The 15,669-nt window shown below is 45.5% G+C and overlaps 1 protein-coding gene across 6 annotated transcripts in view; it reads left to right on the top strand.

Moving 5' to 3' along the window:
• The window catches only part of HECTD4 (HECT domain E3 ubiquitin protein ligase 4), a 541,903-nt gene that overhangs the window by 195,827 nt on the left and 330,407 nt on the right, over positions 1-15,669 (top strand). For 5 of the 6 annotated variants that reach the window (XM_029571656.1, XM_029571654.1, XM_029571655.1 and 2 more), the window contains 2 exons: positions 615-734; positions 1,978-2,082. In XM_029571656.1, the coding sequence (XP_029427516.1) occupies positions 615-734; positions 1,978-2,082 (225 nt within the window). The remainder of the gene's footprint in view (positions 1-614; positions 735-1,977; positions 2,083-15,669) is intronic. The other variant, XM_029571657.1, reaches the window with a different exon arrangement.

Raw genomic sequence — 15,669 nt, 5'->3', positions numbered from 1 at the left:
CCGCCTCTCCATATGTGGCTTATAGAGCAGGCCCTGCATCGTTTAATGGTTCTCTTTTGAACTGCCGTCTTACAACTGTTAGTAAATATCTTAATGCCCTTTTGAGGAACATTGTTGGGCCTCTCTTTGTCTTGTCTTTTATATAATGGGCTTTTATTTTCTGCTTTTTCAGAAAAGTGATACAAGCAGAGCACATAAAACTATAAAATGCATAATATCAAAAACAAAAAATACAAGACAAAAACATAGAATACATAATATCAAAACAAAAACCATACAGGAATAACTTTGACACACTAAAAGTTGATGGGTTGCTTTGAAATGGATAGAGAAATTTTACAACCACCTCTTCCTCTAGCTGGGCTCCTCTTTGCTTTTTACGTTAATGTTCCCAGTGCCTCGTTTACTTTCAGATGAAAAGGTGGCCTCGGCTTGAGAAAAGAGGCGAGGGAAGTCACTTTTCTTTGCATGTTCTACAATGTCACAGGCTGGTTGGTTTTGCGTAGTCTTTGCATTTCCATTGCAATAAGATGTAAATAATGACATCTGCGTAAATGTCTTACATGCTTTGTGCTTTTTTTTAACGGTGTAATAGTCTGTTTAATTTTTTGAAGTTGGTGATATATGCAGGCCCTAACACAAACAGCAGGAAGGTCGCTGAATATGGAGGCAATACACTGGGATATGGCAGTCGGAGTGTCTTAGGAACTGGTTGGCCAAAAGACTTAGTCAAGGTATTACCACCTAGTGTTGTTTTACTTAGAACAGGTCCTCTATTCACTATTCTTGCTTTTTAGAAATACTTTTTTTTAACCTTTTTTGCCACTTTGTGCATTGTCTGCATATGTCCAAATCCTTTGACTACCCCTTTTGGCCTGAAAAGGTGGGGTATGAATTAAGTAAAGTAAGATAAATAAGAGTAAAATACTGTATCCCATTTCGCATGTTTGTTTTTATCAACACTCCAGGCCCGACTTGAATGCTGGGGAGAAAAATGTCATTTGTGTGTTGCACTCTCCTGGCATCTTCAGAATCCATTATCAAGGCACTGTTCAGCTGTATAATAAAATGCAAATATGACTATATGGGGCCTATGCATTTTTCCCATAGACACAAAATGAGAGAGAATCCTTTAGTACATATGCCGCTCTGAATATCATTACAATACTAGTGAACAAAATCTAATCATTCTTTACTTAGGCTTCCCATCAGTAGTTTGGGACCCAGTCTCCGAAGAGTACTGCAAACCCCGTTTTTTCCCCTCAGTTTTTATTGCCATAAAAATAGCAACTCTGAAGTGATTCTACTGCAGGAGTTTTACTCTTGTTTGTACCTGGTGTCAGTTCATTTATTTGTGACATTAAATAATCTTACAGGAGATAAAGATGACTCTGTGTTCAGTTTTTATTTCCTGCCTATTCTGTATTGATGTTGCAGATCTCTCATTCTGTCTCCCCCACAACCCTAGCACATCAAGCTGCATGCCAGCTTAGCATATTCTTCTCTGTGCTTGCTGATGTCTGAAAATGATAAGAGAAGAGGAAATGAACAAGAACAGATCTTGTATTATAATGTAAACACTTTAAAAATAGGCAGAAATTTAAAGCAGTCACCCATGTGGCAAGCAGTACATTTTTTATGGGTTATCATAAGACATGGGGATAGCTGCATGGAGCAGTAGTTGCTACTCTTAATAGCAACATAGGGGAATCCTGCACAGTGTGGCAGATATTACCATAAGAAGCTTGCTGGGCAGACTAGATGGACCATTTGGTCCTTTTCTGCCATCATTACTACATTACTATATGTTAATAACCATGTAGGTGTCAGAAACTGAATAGCATCTTCAGACCAAGCAAAGATTGTGGGTCATTGCAATTCTTTTGGAAGCAGATTCATAGAATTAGTTTAGCCTTTCAAGAATATTAATTTGATGACTAAAGTGTTCTGTTTTGTTTTTTTCTTTCTCATTTTAAGGTGGAAGGGGATACAGTTACTTTCTCCTTTGAAATGAGAAGTGGTCGTGAGCACAACACTCCAGACAAGGCTATGTGGGGATTTGCATGCACTGTTAGAGCCCAGGTAAACTGCTTTGTCTTGACCATTGTTTCTGAATATCACACGTTCAACTCTAAGCATCTTTGTAGTACTTTAATATCTGTATTCAGATTTGTGCATAAATAGAATTACAATGTTACTCATTAAAACATTATATAATCAATATAACTGGTCAAGTATGGATAGTTTAGTGTTTATGCAGCATTAATCTGCCATGGTCTGGAGTTCTAGGAGAGAGATGTAGGGAATTGTTAGTGCTATATAAAGAGCCTACTTAGACACACAGTACTTTGGTTATGATGGCGGTTCTCATAAGTATTTCTTGTTGAAATCCAGAACCTCCAGGTTAGCATTCTTAGAAATGCTCCCCATTCCACGTGAAGGACTCCAGAGGCAGGTGGAGCTCCAGAGACAGTGATGCAGGGAAGATGGTTTTAGATTAGTTAGGAACTGGGCTTCATTTTAGGGAAGGGGGCCTATTCTGAAATAATGGGCTCCACCTTAACCAGAGTGGAACCAAGCTGCTGGCACTAACCTATTAAAAGGCGATAGTGCAGCTTTTAAACTAGATGATGTGGGAAAGCTGACAGTTGCGCATAAGTGCATAGTTCAGGGTGATGTATCTTTGAAGGATACTAAGCATGGGGGAAACCTGCATGGCACGGCAGATGCTACTGTGGGCTTGCTGGACAGACTGGGTGGACCATTTAGTCCTTTTCTGTCATCATTTCTATGTTTCTGTGTTTCTATGGATTTAGCCAAGGGAAGTCTTGCCTCACAAATTTGCTACATTTTTTTTGAGGGTGTAAATAAATGTGGATAAAGGTGAGCCAGTTGATATAGTGTATCTGGATTTCCAGAAAGCTTTTGACAAAGTCCCTCATGAGAGACTTCTTAGGAAATTAAAAAGTCATGGGGTATTAGGAAATGACCTTTTGTGGATTGCCAACTGGTTAAAAGATAGAAAACAAAGAATAGAGCTAAATGATAAATTTTCCCAATGAAAAAAGGTGAATAGTGGAGTGCCCCCGGGGATCTGTTCCGGGACCTCTGTTTTTTAATATATTTATAAATGAATTGGAAATGGGAACAACAAGTGAAGTGATCAAATTTGCAGATGACACAAAACTATTCAAAGTTGTTAAATCACGAGGATTGTGAGAAATTGCAAGGGGACCTTACAAAACTGGGAGACTGAGCATGCAAATGGAAAATGAAATTTAATGTGGACAAGTGCAAAGTGATGCACTTAGGGAAGAGTAACCCAAATTATAGCTACAAAATCAAAGGTTCCACATTAAGAGTCACCACTCAGGAAAAGGATCTAGGTGTTATCATTGAAAGTGCGTTGAAATGTTCTGCTTAGTGTGCAGCAACAGCCAATACCTTCACTAAAGTCAGCACGCCTTAGCCAGGTGCGAGAGAGAGTGATATCAATAGCAGGCCCCAAGCTCTGGAATACATTACCAGCCCAGATAAGACTACAAGCATGCTGCTCCACAATGCGCTGGGCCAGGCCCGGTATAGCCTTCAGTTGTGCCGGATCCATGGAGTTAGCAATCTGTTAGTGTTTGTGGTAGTTGTGGGTGGATCCTTGGGCCAATGGCAGATGACCACGCCCCCAGGGGAAGATCCCAAGAGAGACTACCGGTCAGGCAGAGTATGGAGACACACACTTGTTCTTTTATTAAACAGTATATTGAACCACCAGAGGTGGCAGTAGTGAGCTGGAAGTGCCCGGCTGGGCTGTAGTCCCTCAGATACTGGAACAGTGATCCTGGATACTGAGCTGTAGAGAAACTGAATATAGTGAGCAGGCAGGGTATGCAGAGTTCAGGAACAGAACCTTGATGGTAACACTCACACAATAGTCTCTTAGAAGCAGCCCAGGGGTTGGAATGAATTAGGCCCTCGAGGAGCGAGTACCTGGTTCCAGGGAAAGCTCTGAGAGAGAGATGGTAACTCACTGGTGTTGTAGGCAGCGATGACTTCCAGGCAGAAGTGGTATTCAGGAGCAAGTCGGAACGTAGGCCCTCGAGGAGCGGGTACCAGTTCCAGACTGTGATCTGAAAAGCAAAAGAGAAGCGAGGCCCCCGAAGAGTGGGTACCCCTGGTAAGTCAGAGGAGGCAGAGTAGCTAGGAGAGTAACCTTGTCCGTATCCAACTCCTTGCTAACTCGATTCGTTAGCGTTTTCAGATTCCTTAAGTATCCGGTGAAGATGTCACCTCAGGGGGACGTCTCTGAGGTTCGCGCCATTGCTGGTACTTGAGTCGGGGCTACGCAGGCGCACCCTTAGGCTGCTGGGAAACATGGCGATGTACAGCATCTAGCCGATCCGGGGACGCCGGAGGAGAGTGGCAAGAGGACGCCGCGGCAGCCAAACCCAACAGGCAAAAGAGGGAGTCGCCAAAGAGGTGAGGTGGGCATAGTGGAGACGTCGGGCAGCGACTGTCTCAACAGACAGCTCTTTTCGTTTCTTGCAAATCCTCCCTCCTCGGCTAGCAAACCAGCGAAGAGGGATGCTAGAAAGACCTTTTACCGCTCACATGAGTATTATCCACCTCTCATGTGAGACCAACCAGTCCACTTCAAAAAGCACGTTCACATCAACAACTGATATCCAGATCACACCAGCTCCACCAGTCAGGCAGGCTTCTGGATTTTGAAACCTTGCCAGAGAACAGAATGGTCCATCCTACTGAGGACCAGGGCTCGGGACACCGTTCCCCGGACACAGCAAGGCAGAGGATCTTAATCCCACTATTTCCTACTTCCAAGGAAAACAGGCGACCTCCGCCCTTTCTGGACCTCAGAAACCTCAACAAATTTCTTCAGAAAGGAAAGTTCAGTATAGTGTGTCTCAGCAGCATGCTTCCCTTCTACAATAAGGAGGTTGACTCTATTCTCTGGACCTTCAATACGCTTCATAGTGAGTCAACAGCATTTTCAATACCAAGTTCTGCCATTCGAACTAGCTTTGACATCTCGTGTATTGCACCAAATGCTTAGCAGTGATTGCCGCTCATCTACGAAAAAACAGCATTCACATGTTTCCTTACCTGGACAACTGCCTGATAAGGAGTCAATCCAAACAAGGCGCTCTAAATTCTAAGACTCACTATAAATCTACTAAATTTGCTGGGATTTCTGATCAACTACCATAAATCCCATATGGATCCGTCTCATCTCCTTGCCTCCATCGGACCAGATCTGGGCACTACAGTCCAAAAGGCCTTCCTGCCCAACAACTGCGTAGACATCCTATCAAACTGTCCACATCTCTGCGCGCATGCAACATAGCCTCAGCCCATCAATGCTTCCCATTGCTGTGCGACATGGCTTCCATGGTCCACGTCACTCCTATGGCCAGACTAGCAATGGGAAAAACTCAGTGGACTTTAAAATTTCAGTGGCTCTAAGCCATTTAACCGCTTTCATCCCTGATCCATGTCACTGATCCAGTAACCAATTCCTCAGGGGACCTTGGCCACGGTCACATCCAACTTGGGTTGGGGAGCTCATATTAACAATCTCCAAACCCAAGATGTGTAGACTCTGCTCGATGAACAGTCTCAGATCAGCTTCCTGGAGCTTCGAGCCATGCGTTATGCCCTTTATGCCTTCAGAAACTGCCTCTCACATAAAACTGTGTAGATACCGACAGACAACATAGTCAGTGTGGTACTTGAACAAGCAGGGATGCACAGGCTCTTATCGGCTCTTCTAGCAAGCTGTGCAGATCTGGGCTTGGGCCCTTGCACACTCCGTGCATCTCCGGGCCACTTATCTAACAGGTATACTGAACGAACTAGCAAACCATCTCAATCGATGTCTCCATCCCTACGAGTGGTCTCTGAACCCATGTGTAGCAAGCAAAATGTTCTAGCGCTGAGCTCAACCAACCATTGACCTCTTTGCGTCCGAATTCAACCACAGAGTGGACAGATTCTGCTCCCTACACAGGCAACGACACGTGTTAGCCATGGACGCCTTTGCTCGCCCCGGAACAAAGGCCTCCTATATACGTCTCCTCCGATACCGCTCACAGCCAAAAAACTCTCGTGAAGCTACAGGAGGACAGGGGTTTAATGATTCTCATACCCCCGTACTGGCCACAAGTATGCTTCCCCATACTTCTCGACCTATCGATCCAGGAACCAATTCGCCTGTCCACAGCTCAGTCTCATAACACAAAATCACGGCAATTTATAACATCCTAACCTTCAAATCTTTTCACTAATGTTTTTCAGGTACTTGTAGCTTCACGAAAACCTTCCACTCATAAATCTTACCATTCGAAATGGACAGGATTTACTAAATGGTGTACACAAAAAGGTATTGGCCCCTTTTCCTGCTCCACTCCATCTCTATTAGGCTATATAGGGTACCTTTCGGATTCTGGTCTCCAGACATCCTCTGCACAGGTACACCTCCGTGCCATTTCAGCGTACCACCAGGGAGTAGGGGATGCCCTGATAACGGCTCAACTTCTTATGAGTCGGTTTATCATGGGCTTTCTACAACTTAAGCCTCCTCTACGATCACGGGTTACGGAATGGGACCTAAATGTAGTGCTCACAAGGCTCATGCGTTCCCCGTTTGAGCCTTTGCAGTCCTATGACATTAAAAATTCTAACATGGAAAATTCTTTTCCTCGTAGCCATTACATCTGCTAAAAGGGTCAGTGAGTTACAAGCCCTTGTTGCATACTCACCCTTCACTAGGTTCCTCCGTGACTGAGTGGTCCTCCGTACCCACACTAAATTTCTTCCTAAGGTGGACACAGTCTCTCCCCTTACTAAGTCTATAGTCTGCCCACTCTTTTCCCAAGGCCTCACTCTCACCAGGGCGAGAGGTTTTTGCACACCTAGATAGAATGCACTTGCATTCTATCTAGACTGTACTGCAGTCCATAGGAAATCCACCAACTCTTTATTTCTTTTGTTGGGGAGTGCTAGGAGAGCGATCCCACTTCCTGGGAGATGTGTGTCCTTGGGCCACAGCTCGACTCCAGAAGGACTCTGAAGAGGTGCCGCAGGAGGCGTGGCATGCCCGAGCATGGGCTTAGACGGGAGCAAGGCTGGAGTGATGACTGGGAAGACAGGCCCTCCTCCGGACCTGCACGCTTCGGAAGACCCAACAACGTAATGTTGGTCTTGTGAACAGTCCTCCGACCGTTCCCAGCCCTTTCAGACCTGCCGCAGGGTACAGCACGAAGCGGCAGGCCAGATGGAGGCCAGGGCAGCGAAGACTGGAACATGGATGCAGACGAGACTCAGGAACGATGTAGACTCAGGCATAGACGTGGACTCGGGAACGAGGTGCTGGATGCATAGACATGGATTCAGGACGAGGTACTGGATGCACAGAGGTGGACTCGGGAACAGACGTGGACTCAGGACGAGGTACTGGATGCACAGAGGTGGACTCAGGAACAGTCGTGGACTCGGGACGAGGTACTGGATGCACAGAGGTGGACTCAGGATGAGGTACTGGATGCACAGAGGTGGACTCAGGAATGAAGACCGAAGGAAGACATGGGCACTATCCCTCAGGGCGCCCTACTCAGGCCACCCATGGGACTGAGTCGCGGACCACCCTGTCCCATGCGCGCCCTACACAGCCCTGGAAGGCTGGTCGCGGACCACACTGAGAACGGGAGAGCACAGGGAAGAGGAAGCGGTGGTTTACTGCACTCCTGGCAGTCGAGGCAAGTTGCTGCACTCCTGGCAGCCGAAAGCTGGTGCTGCACTCCTGGCAGCCGAAGACAGGTTTAAGCATCAGGGTCAGGAACAAACACGAAGGATACTGGAACAAGAGACAGACCTGGAACAGCAGGTAACATCAGGACTGGAACACAGATACTGGATCAAGAGACAGACCTTGGGTCTGGAACAGCAGGCGGACATCAGGACTGGAACAGAAGGCGGACATCAGGACTGGACGAGGAGCTCCAACAAGTAACAGGAAACACAGGACCTTGCAGAAGTGCTGGAACACGGACGACTCCTGGAGTGAAGGATCTCAGGAGTGACCAACTGCTTGCGAAGGCAAAGTTAGACTGGACGCTGAGCCCTTTTGTAGGGCTGATGAGGACAACGCCCAGGGAGGGGTCAGCAGGGGGCCACACCTGGCTAGCCCTGAAGAGAAGGAGAGAGGCGCGCGCCCGTGCCCTAGGAAACTGGAGAGAAGAGCTGGAAGCTGGTGGCGTCCTCAGCCATGTGGAGGGCCCAGGGAAGCAGCGGAGCAGCCCTGGGCTGGAGCTGGGTGAAGGCAGGTCGCTGGAGCAGCTCCCAGCCACAAGGACTGAAGTAGGAAGAAGCAGAGAGAGGTAAGGCTGGCTGCAGGGGAAGCAGGGAGCTGTAGCAGGCTGCAGGCACCGGCAGGGACGGCTTCCCTGCTGGGCGAGGACCCGGGTTGAAGCAGGCACTGGCAGGGACGGTCTCCCTGCCGGCTGAAGACCCCGGCAGTGAGGCAGGACGTCAGGGGAGAGCTGGAACAGCAGCAGCCGTCCCGGCTGCATGGAGGAGCTTCCGGCAGCATGGAAACAGCTGCGGGGATGGCCCCAGCTGATTCAGGGGAAGCAGCAGCGTCAGCGGCCCGACTGGCCACGAAGGTAAGAGCCTGCCCGCGCTCCTCGCGGGCAGGATCACAACATCTTTTGACAAAAACAAGCTGGGAGTTGCAGTGGGCAAACAAACTCTCTCCAACTGGCTAGAAGACTGTATTGAATTCTGCTATGAGGAAGCAGGCCTTCCTCTCCAGGGGTGAGTGAAGGCACATTTTGTAAGGGCCATGGCAACGTCGGTAGCACACTAACATTCAGTACCAATTGCTGACATCTGCTAGGCTGTGACATGGAGCTCTCTTCACACATTCGCAGCCCACTACTCTTTAGATAAGGAAGGCCGCCAAGACTCTGCCTTTGGACAATCTGACTTGAAAAATGTTTTTCCAGTATAATGTCCAACTCCTTCCACAACCTCCTGCTGTGATTTCAGGCTGCCTCATCATTGCCAATAGCACACCAATTATTGTGCCTCTGGCACGAGTTGTTTGCTATTGGCCTGTTGTAATATGAGTCAGCTTGTAGCTTGCTAATCACCCATATGTGAGGACTACCATCCTGCTTGTCCTGGGAGAAAGCAGAGTTGCTTACCTGTAATAGGCGTTCTCTCAGGACAGCAGGATGTAGTCCTCATGAAACCCACCCGCCACCCCGCGGAGTTGGGTCCGCTTACGTTTTGTTGTTTTATTTTTCGCTCGCACTTTTTTGCTACAAACGAGACTGAAGGGAGACCCCTGTGGACAACAGGGATCATGACATGCTGGGCATGATCAGTGTGCCAGTCAAAGTTTCTAGAAAAGTGTTCCGTAATAGGGCTCCGCCTAATGACATCACCCATATGTGAGGACTACATCCTGCTGTCCTGGGAGAAGAATACCTGTTACAGGTAAGCATCTTTGGTTTTCCTGGCTACTCTCTTCTAGGGTTTAACTCCGCATGCCCATCAGCAACTTAACCATGTGACTGGATTTCTTTAGTCTTGCTCAATGATTGGATGCTGTGCAGGCCCAGCTCCAGTGCCCATCCTACATCCATTTGAATTTTGGAATCCATACTGCATTTTCTGCCACCTCCCAGGTGCAGTAGCAAGCCCAGTGGATGCAGAAGATTTCTCAACATACATAAGATGCACTTTGAAGTTCAGGTGGTTCGCTTCCCATCAGACTGTGTCAAAGTGTCATACATACTTTCCTTATTGGATGGCCCTGCCCTTGCCTGGGCTTCCCCTTTGTGGGAGTGAAACGATCCACTCCTTAAAAACCTTGACAACTTTGTATGATAGTTTTGTCTGATTTTTGATATATCCGATAATATTTCGTCTGCAGTCATGGAGTTGCTATGTATTTGCCAAGGCACTCTCACATATGCAGTAGAATTTCATATCCTGGCCTCTGAACTAGGCTGAGGTGAAGATAGTCAAATGCCTATCTTCTGGCAATGGGTAGCTGTGAGAGTAAAGGATGAGTTGGCAGGTCAGGATCTTCCACCCTCTCTGGAAGCACTCATTGCCCAAGCTATCTGTGTGGATTTAAGGTTCCAGGAACAGGCCTTGGAGAAGACATCCCACTGACCAGTCTTTGGCTACTGTCTTCCAGCCCCCACCCTGAAGCCTGCCTTGGACCCTATGATGGCTGTTGCCTCCAAAGAACCCATGCAGTTGGGTAAGTCTTGGTGCTTGGATAAGGAGAAACTGAGGTGAAGACAGCATAACCTCTCTGCCTCTATTGTGCCACGCAGAGGCATTTCGCTAGCCACTGTCCCGAAAAGCCAGGAAACCATTTGAACAGGTGCTTAGTTGGGAAGACTGTCCTGAGTCACCCGCCTCCTCTCCATAGCCAGTAGTACCCATGTGCCCCACCTTCGGGGAAACACACTATTCAGACCGAGGCATTATGTGACTCTGGAGAGAGGGTCAGTGTCATCCAGGAGTCTCGTCTGTGCCAGTGAAGCTGGCCTACCACCATCTTGATCATAGCTCACACCATTTCTTCAGTCTGGCGAGGCCCTGCCTGGCCACATGACCTTGGCTACTTTACCCAGCATCATGCCGATCGGTTCACATTAAGAAAGCCTCAAATTCTATGTACTATCCAAGGCAGTCAATCCTGTCATTCTCGGGCTACCCTGGCTCAGATTCCACCAACCTTCTATTGACTGGTCTACACTGCAGATTACCCTTTGGGGCCCCTCTTACCAAGAGCATTCTGCTGCTTGGTTCTTACCTCTGGTTACGGAGGCTCGGACCACCTTGTCTGACCTGCTGGATCTGCCACTCCAGTACACATCACTTACTGACCTACGCAATAAGCAACAACTTAGAAACTTGTCGCCTTGCAACTCTACTGCCCGCCTTGATTTATTGAAGCCCTTCATCATGGAGGTAGATACTACTGCCAAGAAGGCAGAGGCTGTCCTCATTCAACATGACGATCCAGGGACCCACGAGCTATGCTCTCCTCTCTCCGAATGATCTTCTCTTACAGACAAAGATCAGCTGGTGAATGCACTTTCATGTTCTCCCAAAACCAAAAATTTGTTGAAAACCTCTCTGGAACTCTTGTTGAACCTCCCAGACCCCCATATGGTAAAAAAAAGACCATTGATATTCTCCCCAGAAATCAAAGACTAGAGGCCTGGGGAGGTACTGTTAAGTTTGCTGGCTACTGCAGGTTGCTGTGACTGGCTACACTCGTCCCAGGACAATGATACTCGACACAGCTCCTGTGACCTGCCATGTTCCAATCTTCCCTGGGCCCTCCTTAGGCGTGTGTGTCACACGCTGATCCTTAAAGGGCCCGCAGCAGGATAAGCCCAATGGCATGCTTGGATGTCAGGAAGCCACGACTTTTTAAGGACCCCCCTTGACAGCCAGCTGGTGCTTTATCAATGGGTCCCCTGCCTAGCTAACAGAACATGTTGCTCCTGCCTTGTCCAATCTGTCTAGCCTGTCCAAACTTCCTACTCCAACCTTGCCTTATCCAGCCTTGCCCTGTTCCTGCCCTTGCCTTGTCTCTGTTGCCTCTCCCTGTCTGTCTTCCTTGTCCTTATCCTCAGTCTTGTCTTGCCTTGTCTGTCGTGTCCTGTCTTGTCCCTCTGTCTTGTCTGTCTTGGCCTGATCCTCTGATTCTGATCTCAGCTATGGACTTGGACTACTCCCTTGCTTGCCATCTTTCCCTGATCCTGCCTCTTACCCTGCCTCTGTCCTGCTTGCTGCATGCTCTAAGTCATGGTCCATCTCCGGCCTCTCTCCTGGGACTCACCTAAGTTCTGCTGGCCCCTGGAACCCAAGGGCTCAACCTGCAGGGAACAGGGCTGGTTTAAACAAAGCTCCAGCCTGTCCCAGATCAGTGCATGTTCGTCAACTGTCGGTTTGGGCCTAGTGGGTTCACTCATGAGGCAGCGTCAACTGCACCACAACGTGAGGGCTTACGATCCTCATACTTATAGATAAGGCAATGAGACCGAATGGGATACATCCGAAGGTATTAAGGGAATTTGGAGAAATTATGGCAGTTCTGCTGGCTGACCTTTTCAATGCTTCTTTAGAGTCCAGAGTAGTTCTAGAGGACTGGAGATGGGAAATGTGGTTCCTACACATAAAAGTGGAAGTAAGGAGAGGTTGGAAACTAAAGGCCAATTAGTTTGACCTCTGTGTTGAACAAATTAATGGAATCACTGTTAAAACAAATGATAGTGCAGTTTTTGGAATTCAATGTATTGCAAGATCTGAAGCAGCATGTTTTTATTGAGGTAGATTTTGTCAGATGAATCTGATCATTTTGTTTAATTGGGTGACCAGAGAAGTTGGATCAAGGGAGAGTTCTAGATGTAATGTACTGGAATTTCTGTAAAGCCTTTGGCACATTTCCACATAGGTGACTTTTATAAATAAATAGTCACTCTAGGACCCATACGTGGGGGCCCTAGGGTGACTAACTGGGTTTGAAACTGGATGAGTGGGAGGCGACAAAGATAACAATAAATGGAGTTCACTTTGAGGAGGGAGGTGTTACTAATGATGTGCTTCAGGGATCGGTCCTTGGACTGGTTTCTTTTCAGTACTTTCATGAGTGACATTGCAGAAGGATTGTTAAGAAAAGTTTGTCTTTTTACAATGATAATAAACGAAATACCTGAACAAAGGGGAAAAAAAATCCTTTATGGCAAAAAAATTTGTCCGGTGCAATAAATGTGAAGGTTACAGCCACATTATGGCTATACCTATAGCCAGGCTACTGTACCAATATAAATGTTCTTATTTCAAATAAATTTTACTATTTTTTCTTTTAAATGCAAATAAAATTGTTTCAGCTTCAAGCATTCATAATTTTCTCTCGTTGTAATCCAAACACTTGGCAGGACCAGAATGTATTTGGAGCATTAACATACTTCTCTGTTTAATATAAACTAAGCAGTAACGTTCTGCACAAGGTAAGATGCCCAACACTAATAGCGTTTCGACGACTTTCATCTGCTTCAGGGGCTGGAGAGGGTGCTTAACACATGAAGATATTTTATCAGAATTTTATACTTTAAATCCAAACAAGTATCTTGCCAATAAAAGTACTTTTAAGTCAGACTTACTGTTTGTTGATCAGCTTGCTTTACCTGGCTGCCATCTTAAGGAAGTCTTCGATGTCTTACCTGGTTTTAAAGCCACTATGGGACCAATCAGAGACTCACTTCCAGATGACCTCATCTTTTCTGATTGGTTGTTTCTTTATTGCTTCATTCTGAAATGAAAGCTCTAAATAAAATGATTAAATGAAATGACAGATGTTTAATAAAAATGTACCCATTCTATTTCTTTGTTTAGACCATAGGGAATAATTGTATTTCAGTTGTAAATGAACTGTTGTTCCACTTGTAACAGATGTAGATCAAAATCTCCGCCTCCTGGTGATCTTTTTAACTGGATCAGGTAGACTACTCGCTTAGTTTATATTAAATAGAGAAGAATGTTAATGCTGCAAAGACAAGTTATTTATACACATTCCGGTCCTGCCAAGTATTTGGATTACAACGAGGAAAATTTATGAACAATTGAAGCTGAAATGATTATATTTGCATTTAAAAGAAAAAATAATAAAATGTATTTGAAATAAGAAAACCTTTATATTGATGCAGTAGCCTGGCTATAGGTGTAGCCATAATGTGGCTGTAACCTTCACATTTATTGCACTGGACAAATTTTCTTGCCATAAAGGAATTCCCCCCCCCCCCCCCTTTTTCAGGTAATTTGTTATTATTATATACGTTGGGGTTGACTTAGAGGCATATGTTGTATTTTGGTAGTTTTTACCAATTATACCAAAATCTGTAGCAGGGTAGACAGGAAGGTATGGAAAACATGAGGAGGGATCTAGTGAAGCTCAAGGAATGGTCTAGGGTCTAGCAGGTAAGATTTATTGCTAAAAAGTCCAGAGTTTATGCATTTAGGCTGCAAAACCCAAAGGAAAGGTACTATTGGGGGCTGAAATTTTTCTAAAAATGAAAGAGCAGGATCTGGGAGTGATTGTATCTGATCTTAAGGTGGCTAAACAGGTGGATAAAATGACAGCAAAAGCCAAAAAGATGCTTGGCTGCATAGGGAAGAGGAATGGTCAACAGAAAAAGGGAGGTGATATTACCTCTGCAGAGGTCTCTGGTGAGACTTCATTTAAAATATTGTGTACCGGTTTTGGAGACCACACCTTCAAAAGGATATAAACCAGTTGGATTTGATGCAGAGGGTGGCTACTAAAATGATCCGTGGTCTTCGTTCTAAAGCATGTGAGGACATACTTAAGATCTAAACATGTATACCCTGGAGGAAAGGCGAGATGGGGCAGATATAGAGACATTTAAATATCTCACAGGTTTCCATGCACAGGAGGCGAGCCTCTTTCAACTGAAAGGAGGCTCTAGAATGAGGAGCCGTGAGATGAGGGTGAAAGGGGGGTAGACTTAGGAATAGTCTTAGGAAATATTTTTTTTTTTTTTTTACAGAGTGGATGGTGGATGCATGGAACAGCTTCCCAGTAAGGTGATGGAGATAAACAGTATCTGAATTAAAGGAAGCATGGTATAAGCACGGGGAATCTCTGAGGGAGTGATAGGAATTGTAAAGCTAAATTAGTTGGGCAGATGCGCAGAGTAGATAGGCCATATGGTCTTTTTCTACCATCATTTTTCTATGTTTTCTGTGTTTTATGACTGTACTGCATTAACCTTGGCTTAAGTGGAAACTGTTTACTCACTCCCTTAGACCTCAATAGAGGACAAGTTCAGCAAAGATAAAGGATTTAGTATCATTAAGAAAGCAGTAGTATTTTAAACTTGAAAGGCAATGTGGTTTTCATGCAGTCATCCACCATGGAGTGTTTATGGCATTGCATCTAATTGATGACTGGAGGCATGACAATGGACAAGTGGGTCATAAAGGGAAGCAGCCCCTGCTGGTCATGTGCATTGTTCTTATTTAGTAACCTAGGGATTTAGAGCAGTGGGCTGAAAACCAGGGAAGCCAAGGTTCAGACCCCACTGATATTCCTTGTGACCTTGGGCAAGTCATGTCCTCTTCCATTGCTTCAAACTGCAAGCTCTCTGGGGACAGGGAAATGCCTACTGTACCTGAATGTAACTTGTCGAGTTATTAAAGAAAAAACGCAATCTAAATCTAGTTGAGAGACTCAGGATTTCCTTTTTGGTGGCACTAGGTTTAATTAAAAAAAAAAAAAAAAACCAACAAAAAACAAAACCTGTTCTGGTGTTTTGCTTTTTTAGGTGCAGTAAACCTTGTCCTCATACTTGCTGTGAAATATACTGCATCTTAGACATTTTGTTTTAAAAGAAGAAATTGTGGCTACTGTGTAAAGTTTTTTTTCTTTTTTTTTAATTTTGTAAAGGCTAGAGAATTCTAGAACTTTATTCGAAACAGCCTGAGTCATAGAGAAGAAAAGGATTTTATTTATATTGATTCATTCAGTGTTTTGCACATTGGATTGCTGAGATATTCCCAGCATGTCACAATAAAATTCTATAAACATTAAAATCAGTTTAC

Source organism: Rhinatrema bivittatum, chromosome 11 (genome assembly GCF_901001135.1).
Source record: "Rhinatrema bivittatum chromosome 11, aRhiBiv1.1, whole genome shotgun sequence".
Classification (NCBI taxonomy): domain Eukaryota; kingdom Metazoa; phylum Chordata; class Amphibia; order Gymnophiona; family Rhinatrematidae; genus Rhinatrema; species Rhinatrema bivittatum.
This window is presented reverse-complemented; position numbering and strand designations above follow the sequence as displayed.